This window comes from Pelodiscus sinensis, chromosome 1 (genome assembly GCF_049634645.1).
Source record: "Pelodiscus sinensis isolate JC-2024 chromosome 1, ASM4963464v1, whole genome shotgun sequence".
Classification (NCBI taxonomy): Eukaryota; Metazoa; Chordata; order Testudines; family Trionychidae; genus Pelodiscus; species Pelodiscus sinensis.
In genome coordinates this window covers 104198718-104212016 of record NC_134711.1, presented here as the reverse complement: position 1 = coordinate 104212016, position 13299 = coordinate 104198718, and the positions used below count along the sequence as shown (strand labels likewise).

The following is a 13299-nucleotide window of genomic DNA, read 5'->3' as shown; positions in this document are numbered from 1 at the left end:
TCCACCTGGGTGCCAGATGACAGATAAGTACTGTATAAACCTCCAAACCCAGGGGGCAACAGACATATGAGGCAGGAAACAGTTGAGGCCGGAGCCAAGTAGCCTCAATATTAGTGTTACTCATCTGTTCCCAGTCTATTTGTATGGAACAGGAGCCTTCTTGTCTGCAGAAAGTTAAACCAACTACTATTTTCACAAAAATCTATGGGAAACAGTATCAGATGTGGCAAAGAAATGTCTGCTTATAATGAGTGTTTGGACAATTAAAAGACATGCATTTTCTAATAAATTTCTCTACAACCTCAGACAAAGTTGAAGATTTCAATCACCAGTACTGTCAGTGATATCTTTGAACTGTGTTTTCATAAGAAAAGTACTGAGCATCTATTTAAGAGGAATGTCAGACTTCTTGACAAAATGTACTGTGTGGGAAATGTATACTGTAAATACAAATATCTGCAACAATAGCAAATCTCAACAAGATTTAGTAAATTAACCTGAGCAATATCTTAAAATCCTGGAATACAATCCCTTATAAAAAGCTTCTCTGCTCTTCACTTTGCAGGCCCTAGGTATTTACTCCTAGAGTTATAGTACATTCTATTTATGACTTTTCCCTGCTAACCAAAATGTACCTTAGTCACAACTCCTCGAATCTTGCTCACCCTTCAAAATATTCCATTGTCATCTCAAATCCAGACACCAGATTAAAAAAAGTATGATCATCAAGTGAATTATACCTGTTCTTAGTTAATATGCATATTGTTGCCATCTACATCTATCATGAGATTGTTAATCTCACTCAAGAATAATCATTCAATACTGTGTGTAATTTTTGTTAATCCTAATACCAGGGAATACTCATATGAGATTTAGAAAAAAAACGTCACAGCATGGCCACAAAAGTCCCCACCTCTAAACCAACTTCCCTCAGCTTCCCTTTTAGCCATCCGGGGTAAGCCTGTATGACAAATAAATATTGTAGCATCAGAATCTCAAAGCCCAGGTCAATACACTTGGGGCAGAGCTTGGGCTTCAGGGGCAGAGCTTGGGCTTCAGTGCTATAAACAAAAAACTATAGTCTATATATTCTGGCTGAGGTTGGAGGCTGGGCCCAAAAGTCTATGCTAATATTTTTATCCCTGAAGCCTGAGCCAGCTGATCAGGGCCAGCCACAAGCATTTTATTGCATTGTAGATGTAACTCAAAGGGCCCAGCAGCCTTGACCAGGACATAACTTCAGAATATTAAAAGTATTTGATATGAATGGGGATTCCAGTTAATCTGACTATTAACACTGAAACAATATATTTAATTTAAACATACAAGGCCTCTGATGAGAGCTGTGTGGATACAAAATTTCTACCTGCATCTGACCTGTGAGCCACAAAAATGGTCCATGGATGTGGACATCTGTAAATTTACAGGATTCACTGATAAAAGAACCAAAGAAACTTTACACACTCATGCTTCCATTGGTATCCAATAGATTAAAAAACAGAATTGAAATGAGAACACTGTCTCCAGAGTCCAACAGAAAATAAGAGGACTGCTCTCTTCCAATGGAACCTGAAACAAAGTATATAAAACTGAGACACTGAGCACCCCTATAGTTGGTATACCCACCAACTTGACACAGAGCAATAATGAGGTCCAAATCTCCCTATTGCAACAATTATAAAGCCTGAGAAGTAGTAGTAAGATTTCATTTCAGAGAGTCTCTTTTAAGGCTAGGTCTACCCAGCAGCATTATTTTGGAACATCAACAAGGAGTGTGTCTACACAGCAAATTATTATTTCAAAATAATGGCTAGCTAGAGGACTTCTTACTCTGACTCCTGTAACCTTCATTTCACAAGAAGTAAAGGAAGTCAAAGGAAGAACACTCTTCCTTCAACTTCCCGCCGTGTAGAGAGCATCTAAAGCTCAGTTAAGCTATTTCAACTTCAGCTACACCAGGGTTTCCCAACCTATGGGTCACCATTACATTTCAAAAGGGTTGCTGAGTGTCTCCCCAGGTAGCTCTGCTTCCCCTCTTCCCCCTGTTTTTGAATTGCCTTGGGTCACCAAGTCTTCCTCAATTGTCAAAATGGGTCCCCATCTGGAAAAGGTCGGGAACCGCTGAGCTACACAACTGATGCAGCTAAAAGTGCATAGCTTAATTTGACTTTTGCCCTATTGTGTAGATGTGCCCTTAGTTACTTATTTCAAAGCATGCAAGTTTTGGGTGAGTACACAAGCTCTCTCATGAGACAATGAATCATATTTTGACTTTTTAAAGTAATGATATAGCCATTATTTCCTCTTTCTAAAGCTAAGTAAACTGTTGTAAGATCTAGAACACAGCTTTGAGCAGTTACTCTTAACATTTTGCATTTCTCCCATTCAGACCAGACAATTCAAACAGGGACTACCATCCTAAGAGAGCCTTAGCATTCCATTACTACTCAGAGAAGTACTGGAAGGGTGAGAAGTATACTAAAGGTACCAAAGAACTTAAGTAACCAGACATTTTTGTTGATTTGTTACATTGTGTAATTACAGTTCCTCAACCCTAGTAAGGAAAGACCGAAGAAGAAGGCATAGTTTGAAAGCAAGTTTAATAGAGTAGCAGAAAGAAGGATTAGGGTAGAGGGGTGAGAAGTAGGAAGAAAAGGGATGATTGACACTTAGATTTCATAAAAATCAAACAAATTAGAAGAAATTAGTAGCTTAATTTTAGACAATATTTTCAATTGTTTGTTGGATGTATATTATAAAGGAGGGTATAATTATTGGGATTACATTAAAATGAATACAGAACATTAAGAAAATCTTCCTAACTTTAATGTGGAATCAATTTCCAAGAGAAATGGTTATCCTAGCCTTCAACACACTTTAAAATAGTGGTGGGTAAGCCGCGGCCCAAGTGCTGCATGTGGCCTATCAGGGTTCTGCGTGTGGCCCATAAGACATTGTTTACCATTGCTCAGGCACAGGTTTGCCAGATTCTGCTCATTTCCATTCCCTTATTTTTTAACATGTAAAGCAAGGGCATGTGAAGTGAAGTGCATGCTGATTGCATGCAACATTGATTGAGAGCCCTGCACTCCCTCTGCATCCAAACAAAGCGCTCTGTGGTTAAATCTGCATCTCGCATAACTTTTAGGTATTCAAGCGCAGTTAGCAAAACTACCAGATTCGGGAAACTGTCTCATGACAATTGTGGCTCACTGAGAAGGAGGGCTACTTCTACAGCCCACTCACAAGCCTAGGCTGGACATTGCTGCCTTAAAAGTAGGGCTGCCAAGCAATTGCAAAGTTATTCACATCATTACTAGAATACCATTTGCTTTAACTTGGATTTTTCTAAATTTTCAAATATATTGATTTCAGTTACAACACAATATAAAGTGTATGATGTTCACTTTGTTGGATTACACATATATGCAGGCTAAAGAACAAATACATATTTCAACTGCATGCAAATACTACAGTGTAATCTCTTTAGCATGAAAGTTGAACTTACAAATACAGAATTATATATAGAATAGGGATGTTATGTATCGGTTAATAAGTTAATCAAGTAGTCAATGGAAGATGCTGTCTGCTGCTTCTGTGGTCAAAAAACCTGAAATGAAGCTGGACCAGGGCATGGCCTTTGAGCCAACTTGCAAGTGGTATGCTAACAACCACTTCATACCTGGGAACAGCTTCACCTGATGTGTAGACTGGCGGTTCATCTACTTGGCATGGCTCATGCGGGAATCAGGCAAGTAATGCCGGAAATGTGTGTATGCCAATGAAACACTACCCCGCTGTTCTCCAGTGAAACTTTTGGGTACTACCCAGGGTTACACTATTATGGATTTAGTGATTGAGGAATTAACATTCCACTATATGGTTAAACTAAAAAGGATAGAGCTGCCACTAAGGTTATGTCTACACTATAGCCATTTTGCAGGAAGACATATGCATATGAGGCTAAGCATGGAATACTGCTGCACCTCATGTGCATAATTAATGAGCGCCCATTTTGCACACACCCCCTCTTGCACAAGAGCCGCTCTTGCGCATTTTTTCCAGCTCTTGCACAAAAGCCTGTGCAAAAATGGGTGCTCAATTATGCAAGTGAGGTGCGGCAATATTCCATGCTTAGCCTTATATGCATGTTTTTCTGCAAAATGGCTACAGCGCAGACAAAGTCTAAAGGTATAAACTAAAAGGGAAGCAGCTCTCTCCAACACAAACACACATACCTTCAGCCACACACATTCATTCCTGCCCTCAGGCACTCACACCGGTATATGGGTTGCAGAAGGAGCCAAGGCATGTTGCACCAGGAGGGTCTGTCTGCTCATCATGGCTGGGGAGCTGATCAGACAAGAAAGTTTCTGGCTGCAGAAAGGTGCTTTTCAGAAAAAGAGCTTCTGCCATACGCTCTCTCCTTTTATTGCCCCTGTACAACTCCTGTGACTAATCCACATTTCTCACCAGGGAGTATGCCCAGGCTTTCCTTGATCCAGCAGAATCTCCATAATTGGTCTGATGAATCATCACCTGGCTACAGGTGATCAGCCTTGAAATTTCTAATCTCAAACACAATAGTCTCCTCTCTCTCTCTCTCTCTCTCTCACCTCCCCCCCCCCCCCCCCAGGGGAGAATGCAATTTAGAGCAAGTTACAAGCAGAGTGGATGAAAGTTATAAAGTTGCAAGGTTTAAGGAAGATTACAATGAGTTGCAGAGTGTAAAAGGCCATGCAGATGAAACAATTACAAAGCTTCAGAGAATCATTTACAAATCATCAGTAATGAAGTGATTTAGAAGACAACTGCCCTCCCTCCTGAGCAATGCAGTCAGCAGGAGGTTGTCAGTCTCTAAGTCAGGTGTTGGCAGAACCTTACAGTTTAGTGTATTTCCAGAAAAATCCAGGTGTAAAATCAAGTCAGAGCTGACAGAGGCTTTATGGAACACCCACATCCTGCATAGCTGCAAGTTTCACCCCTCGCCCCCGAAGCATGGCAGCTGCAAATCAATGCCATCCAGGATAACCTGGTCAGCGCTCTCTCTGCCTATAGGGAAGGTTGCTGTGAACCTCACCATCCCCAGAATAGACAGCCAATTGTGACTAGACATCATTACAACTGAGGACAGGAAAAATCATCATAGTGGATGTCACATTACACTTCAAGAATGGGAACTCAAGGTTTCACAATGTCTGATCTCGCAAGATACAGATATATGACCTCATGACTGAAACCTTGAGAGCTAGTGGGACACAGGGTTCAAACTCATGCACTGATCATCAGCACTCTGAGTGGACGGGACTCTATTAGTGAGTGCTGAGAGAATATAGAGTTGGTCATTATGCTTAGTAGCTCTAATAGCTCAAGATTCCGACAAACTCCAAGAGAAGATTAACAGACTACAGGTTGGACCTCCCGGGTCCAGCAGCAGTCCCGAACCAGAGTTTGCTGGAACAGTGGAGGTCAATGCTCCACTCCTGGCCCCCAACTCTGCCCCTGGACTCCCTAGCTTCTACAAGCTTCAGTGCTGCTGGCCCAGACAGAGCTTTCCAATCCATCCGCTGCTGCCAGGAATCTTTGATCCAGCAATGTATTACGGTTGCTGGACCAGAGAGCCCCATATTTGAGAGGTTCAATGTATATTAGGGTCAATTTCACTTGTGCACTTTTAATTTGAAAAATCAGCAATCACATTATAGTTCTTAAATGGGAAGAAGCATCTTATACCTTGAGGCTTGTGATAGAGATGTAGCCGTGTTAGTCTGGTGTAGCTGAAACAAAATACAGGACTATGTATTTTTAAATTGTATCCTTTGGTATATATGGTTGTGACTATTTTCTTCCATTATTTGATCTGAGGAAGTGGGTCTGGCCCACGAAAGCTCATCATCTAATAAACCATCTTGTTAGTCTTTAAAGTGCTACATAGTCCTGTATTTTGTTTCACCTTGAGGCTTGTGTGTTTTGGTTGAGAAGGACAGGGGTACTGATCTTCTAAAGCAGGAGAGGGGAACCTTTTCAGTGAGGGGGTGCCAATGACCCACAGAGAGAAAAAAAAAAAAAAAAGAGAGAGTCAGAGGCCACACAAATAAAAGCAAAAAGAAAAACCCTCATTGATATGGTCCTTCACTAAGGAGCAGAAAGACATTCCATACATTACCCTTGCAAATCAGAACCTAGGAGGTTTCAGGGGGCCAAGGTTAGTAGATTGTGTCCTTCAGTCCCTTAGTGGAGCAGTGGGAGGGCTGGAGTGCCAGTGCAGGCTCTCCAATGCTGGGGGGAGTCCTGAGCCTTGGGGGGGCAGATCTAGGCAAGCCGGGGGCTGCATCTGGCACTCAGCCCTTAGATGTCTCACCCTCATTCTAAAGACTGTATTATAATGCCCGTACATAATAGGGCACATTTAAGATTGTATAGGCAAACTACATTTTAGCACTTCCTAACATTCAGGTGTTTAACTTTGGTAAGGACGAACTGGGATTCAGTTTATGAATTGAATTTACAGCCAAATATTTTTAAAGCTAAAATCTAAAAAGTTGATTCTGCCACTTGATAATTGTTGTCAATATTTTAATCAAATGTAATTAGGGTAGACCCCTCTTTACTAAGTGAGGAACTATTAGCATACTGACCATAATTATGCTAAGTTTCTTGAAAATTATTTGTGTTTTGTGCTCTTAATCACTCAAGTTTATTAATTCACCCAAAAGCACTTAATTATAGACTCAGTTTAAGAGTCAGGTTCAGGTACATCAAGTGTTCTAAGCATATGAATATATAATGCAGTCTTGGCAATAGTCAGACTAGGGTTGAGGCACTGTAGTTACACAATTAACAAATCAACAAAAATGTCTGGTTATTTATGAGTTCTTTGGTACCTTTAATACATTTATCACCCTTCCAGTAGTTCTGAGTTAGGGATGTTAGGGCTTATCTAGACTACAGGGAACAGTCGAAAGGAAGATATACAAATTCCCGTGGAATTTGCATATCTTCTTCCGATCACACATTCAAAAGCAGAGCTTTTGAAAGTGAAAGTAGTTAAGACGCGGCTTTTTTGGCCAACTCTCCCCTTTGTTGAAAATCTGCGTAAACCTCCTTTTTTGAGGAAGAGAGGCTTCGACAAGGGGGTAGGGGTCACCAAAAAAGCCGCATCTTAACTACTTTGCACTTTCGAAAGCTCTGCTTTCAAAAGTGCAATCGGAAGACTTCTTTCGACTGTTACCCGTAGTCTAGATGAGACCTTAGAGTATAACACAGGGCAACTGGTAAACATTATTGATTAAACTTTGCCTGCCTGTGGAATGGCTGACACCCCAGCTGTGGGCTCTGCAGTTTAGAAGCTGGAAGGCTCCATTCTGGTTCACAACAGGTCCCAGCAGCTGGTTCTGTAGGACTGGAGCTGGCAGGGACCAGCCAAAGCAAAGCCTCCTTAGAAGCAGGGCCAGCAGTCCCTGCCAGCATAAGATTGTTAGCAGTTACACCTTTTTAAACTCACTTTTTACATCCCTACTTTCCAGCTTGTTTTTGAAGGAGCTGTCTGCCAAGATTCTTTATCTCAAAAGAAACGTCCTTAAGAGATTTTACTTCTTTCCTCTGATCAAGTGTAGATATTGCTCCCTCTGGAACCTGTCAACAATACTCCTCCAGTTACATAAAGGGAAGTTAGTGAGATCAATATAAGGCTTTGCTTACACTGCACTTGTCACTTTTTTCAGAGGTATGGGGGGAAAAAAACGCCTTTGAACAGAAATTTTAGTGAGCAAAGCACCAGCATGGTCAGTGCTTCATTGGTAGGAGCTGCTCTCTCGCTGATAAGCACCTCACCTTGTTCAGGATGGTTTTATTTTTTCCCCACTGGGAGAGTTCTCTCCTGGCAGGAAAAAAATGGCTACACATTTATGCCGTAAGGTGTGCAACGTAGCAATAGCCTAAGTGATGCAGAATAGAGAACTCTCACACCTGCCCACTTTGGCTGTTTTCCCCAGGTCAGACATGTCCTAATATGACCGCTCCAAAATAAAGTAGAAAAAACCCCAATCTTGTTTTAAACCAGCTGTATCAACAGTATGACAAGGTTTTGGTGGTTGTAACTGTTCTAACTGGTTTACAAGTTTAATACCAGTCGGAAGAACAATTTCAGCCACCAGTGCCTAAGAACAATTTTTGTTAGGTTTGCATCATAGAGACATGCGTAACAAGCAAGATCCAAGTTCTCTCTCATTTTAACACCTGGTAGTTTATGCTCCAAACAGTTATAATAAACTGATGGAAGCAGTGTTCCACACAAATCATAGTGAGCTTGTTTTAGTTTTGTCTGGTGTCCTTATTAGCACTGTCTTAATTCAATCCAATGCCTCTCTCTGTACCCTTGCCCAGAAGGGGAGGGGAAGCCCTCCACAGCAGTCTGAGCCACTGAGTCTCCTTTGTTCACTATCCAAGAATCACCCCCAGCTATGCCCACTACTTGAATGACACCTAGAAACGTTGCCCATCTTCAACCTTTCCATTACAGTACCCTCAGTCAGTAAGCCAACTCCAGTTTGCCAGCTGAGTATTTCCGTTTCACAAACAACAAGGTGATCTGTCTTACAGATAGTAAACTGCATGGTTTGCCAACTGAGGATACAAACTGCAGTGTGTGTGTGGGGGGGGGGGGAAGAGGAGAGGGTCATTAAGATTAACAGCCCAGGTTTATTGATTAATCGTGTAAACGACTACACACTAACAGCCCTAATCTAGGGTACAGAATCTTTTAATATCTGCAGGATTACAAATGGAGAGGAATCCGAGTTAATAGTGATCAGTAATTAACATGGTAGAAGACAGAACTCCATACATAGAAAGAAAGCATGTTTGCAACATTGAAGATCGTGTACGTAATTAAGATTAGAACAACAAAAGAACAAAGAATGGTTGTGTTTAGTTAGGGTAACTGGAAGAATTTCAGAAGTGCTGATGGAAGTCACTAAGATTATGAAAAAAACTGAAAAGTACTCAGTATTTTGAGTGCACAGCCAGTAAAAAGTCTCCCAAAGTGGGAATCTCTGCTACAGCAATAGGAAGTTTACATGATTTAATAAGACTCTTAATGGCTACACTGAGCTAGTGGTGGGAAAACAATGGGCAGAAGCAGTTAAAAATTCGATAAGCAAGGGGAAGAGGATCAAAGAGACAGGATGTGTGTTGGGAGAGAGAGAGATAGAAAAAAGATAACTCCTTATGTTATGATGGACAACTAATAGGTTAGGTAGAAAGAAGGAATCATTACATCTTTGAAAGGAAAAATAAAAGTTATCAGCAGGAAAAGAAGGTCTTCCCCAATTTTAGTTACTTTCTATTTCAAGATTGCGCCTGATGTCAGAGATAGCTGGAGCATTTTGTGGCATCAATTCATATCAGACATCCTTCAGAAGTGTTCAAATAGTGAGTGGCCCATGGATAGTTCTCTATTCATACAATGCTGGTTCCTTTCAAATGTTTTGCAAGTATCCTGAATAGTCAGCAAAAAGAAGAACCTGGAAGCCTATAAAAGCTACTAGAAACACACACACACACACACACACACACACACACACAAAATGTGTTTTTCAAATAAATTAAAACACTTATTACTTTGAATAAAATAAAGATCACTAAATACATCTCCAATATTATATAAGCAATTGTCAGGAAGAAAGGTGGCCTCCCAAGACACAAAGTAGTTCCCAACCTGTTTACCATTGTAGGCCATATCCAATACTGCATAGCCATGAGGCTGTCAAGAGCCATAGTTGTGCTACTGGGCCAGAAGCAGCCCACGGGCTGAGACCCACAGCACTGGGGTCCATATTATGAGTTTAAGAAACTGCTAGAAACATGCTCTCGACCATCTTGGTTAAGACACCTCCTCCCCCTCCCCACACACACTGCCACTTGAAGAGTTGTCAAGGCAGCATTTTAAACACATACAAATGAACCCAGCCCATGTGCACAATTCACAATCCTCAATAGCAGTTGCAGAGTGAAGGCAGAATTCAGCCCCTGAGCAGAAAGGCCTTACTAGTAACAGACACGTGTATTCCCTTGCTGTAATTATTCTTCGCCTCGCTCATGGATCCCAGAGACATGCCCGGCAGATTAGACCTGCCCCAGCTGCACTGTCAGGGCACGGGGGCTCAGAAAGGGGACGCGACAAGGCCTTGAGGCAGTCCTGAGACGTCAGGAGAGCCCACCCCCGAGCTAGCCCGCAGCTCCATGGGCAGGACTTACAGCCACTACCGGCCCCCCGCACTGGCACCTCCCCACCCGCCCGATGCCGGCTCCCTCCTCCACGCCTCTGTGGGCGCCTTGGCCGCAAACAACTCCCCGTCCGGTCCTCGCCGCCCCGCCCCCCCAGCACGACCAGCCCAGCAAGTAGCCAGCCGGGCCCGGGCAAGGCGGGCTTAGCAGCCTAGTCTCACACACCCCGCCAAGCCCAGGCGCGCCAAGGCACCGCCCGCCCCCCATCGTGGCCCCTCGCGGGGAGGTGGGGGTGGCGACTCTTACCTTGGCCACATAGTCCTTCACCTCATCCAGGTCTCCATTTTTGAGGGCCCACATAAACTCCTTGTCAGACATAGCGGCTGCCTGACAGAGACGCGGGAGCCCAGCACCCACAGGCAGAGAGAGGGGCAGGACTGCTCAGCGTGCGGGCGGGGGCGGGGATCCCTCTCCGGCCAGCAGCTCTCGCTCCCCCAGGGGAGAGGACGCGGACGAGCGGCCGTTAGGGCGGTTATAACACCACGTTCCGGACCCCGCCGCCCCTCGCTTTACGCCGGGAACAGAGAAAGGGGGAGGGATGTCCGCCCAACCGAAGAGGAACGCGGTTTGGCAGGCAGCGCTTCCGCTTCCGGTTTTCATTCGGTCAGCCCGGCCCCCGGTGGAGACGCCACTAAACCACGCATGCGCTTCCGGGCGGCATCTCAGTTCTCTCACTGCGCATGCGCTAGGTTGGAGGTGGTGGCTCGCAGTGACTCGGGCAAAGCCAGGGTTCTTACGGTAGCTCTGCGCTGGGTCCAGCAGGTTCTCACAGTCGGTGCTTGCTCCCTTGTTACTCTCACCATGACCATCCCTTGCCATACTTCTGCTTTCACCCGCTGCCCGCCTAGCAGGGGCTGCTGTCTGAGCAGAATAAAGAGGACATGAAAACAGGCACAGGGACGCAGGCACGGGTACAACTGGTAAAATAGGGAAGACCAGATAGGGAACAAATGGCTCGGACGAAATGGCTGCATGCTACAGGGGGAAAGGGTTTTGCATCCCCTTTCTGATGTATTTGAAATAAAGAAGGGCTAAAACGTGTGCTGAATCCCTTTCGTTGTTGCTAGAAAACCCAGGCTTATGTAACTGGTTGCTAAAAGACTCGATAACTGTCGTTACATAATGCAAGGACTATAGCAAGTGAAACCCAATTCTCGCTTGTTTGTGTGCTGCCTTTGGTATCTGGAACATTTCTAAAAACCTACTCAATCAGGGGTGAATATATATATATATATATATATATATAGATAGAGAGAGAGAGAGAGAGAGAGAGAGAGAGTCCATGTAGGCGAACTAGGCGGCCGCCTAGGGCACCAGGTTAAATGGGGTGCTGAATGGTGGCACAATATCATTGAGGGCATTGAGGGGTTTGGAGGTGGGGGTGCCGACTGCATGGTTTGCCTAGAGTGCCAGCTGCTGGCAGCTAGTCTAGGGCCGCCCCTGTACTCAATCAAGCCACAGTCCTAAACATCATCCAAGTCACTCCTGGATACTAAATACAAAGCATACAAAAGTGAATTACTTAAAATGTAAACTAAAAAAGTTTGCAAAAATTGTATACAGAATGACACCAATATCATATTTACATCCCTATCCAGCACCCCTCTAATTTGCTTTGTTCCTCACTTGTTGCTTTCAGTGTAAAATTGAGGGCTGGATCCTGCAAGTGGAACCCTGCCACAGGGTTCTACTCATGACGGAGTAGAACTTCAGAATGTGATTTAGACAAGGATTATATCTACCTGCTATAGAAACCACCTGCCACACCACTGAACACAAAGTGTCCGTCTTTTAGAAATGATGTAATAAGTTATCACTTTATAAATTTAATGGATTATTGAAATAAAGTTGATTATATTTCTGAGGGAGTGTTTAAGACAGGCAGCCCTATCTCTCTATCAGCCATACTCTGGAGGCTACACTCTTGAAATGAGATTTTAAGTGCATGTTCTCCAACAATTGTGTGAAAAAGTGTAGCTAATATTTTAAAACTGTAACTTTGTTATAAAATGAGAAAAATAGGCAAAATCCATGCAATCCTCCCCCCCCCCCCCCCCCCCCCGCCACCCAGAGAACTGGAAGCTTTTCTTCATTTGGCTTGAGATGATGAAGCAGATACAATACTTCACTTAAACTCAATTTCTCTAATCAGAATGTCATTCCTTGCTCTGCCTATGTACTTCAGGTAGACAAGAAGGCTGTGTCTACACTGGTGCGATCTTGCGCCAAAGTGGCCACTCTTGTGCAAAAACTTGTTGCCTGTCTACACTGGCCGTGTGTTCTTGCACAATCCTTTTCAACTTATTCATAAATGATCTGGAGAAAGGGGTAAGCAGTGAGGTAGTAAAGTTTGCGGATGATACCAAACTGTTTAGGATAGTCAAGACAGAAGCAGACTGTGAGGGACTCCAAGAAGATCTCACCAAACGGAGTGATTGGGCAGCAAAATGGCAAATTAAATTTAATGTGGATAAGTGTAAAGTAATGCACATTGGGAAAAATAACCCCAACTATACGTACAGTATGATGGGGGCTAATTTGGCTACGACAAATCAGGAAAGGGATCTTGGAGTAATCGTGGACAGTTCTCTGAAAACTTCCACGCAGTGTGCAGCGGCGGTCAAAAAGGCAAATAGGATGCTAGGAATTATTAGGAAAGGGATAGAAAATAAGACCCAGAATATCTTACTGCCCCTGTATAAAACTATGGTACGCCCACATCTGGAATACTGTGTACAGATGTGGTCTCCTCACCTCAAAAGAAGATATTTTGGCCTTGGAAAGGGTTCAGAAAAGGGCAACTAAAATGATTAGGGGTTTGGAACGGGTCCCATATGAGGAGAGGTTAAAGCGACTGGGACTTTTCAGTTTAAAAAAAAGGAGACTGAGGGGGGATATGATAGAGGTCTATAAAATCATGAGTGGTGTGGAGAGGGCTGATAAAGAAAAGTTATTTATTAGTTCCCATAATAGAAGAACTAGAGGACACCAAATGAAATTAATGGGTAGCAG

The 13299-nt window shown here is 43.3% G+C and overlaps 1 protein-coding gene across 2 annotated transcripts in view; it reads right to left on the bottom strand.

The window, feature by feature from the left end:
* Positions 1 to 10881, bottom strand: part of MTPN (myotrophin) — a 44676-nt gene extending 33795 nt beyond the window's left edge. The window contains exon 1 of one of the 2 annotated variants that reach the window (XM_025180290.2): positions 10534 to 10881. In XM_025180290.2, coding sequence (XP_025036075.1) covers positions 10534 to 10605 — 72 coding nt within the window. In that variant the 5' untranslated portion in view covers positions 10606 to 10881. The remainder of the gene's footprint in view (positions 1 to 10533) is intronic. The other variant, XM_006114373.3, reaches the window with a different exon arrangement.
* Between the last annotated feature and the right edge of the window lie 2418 nt (positions 10882 to 13299).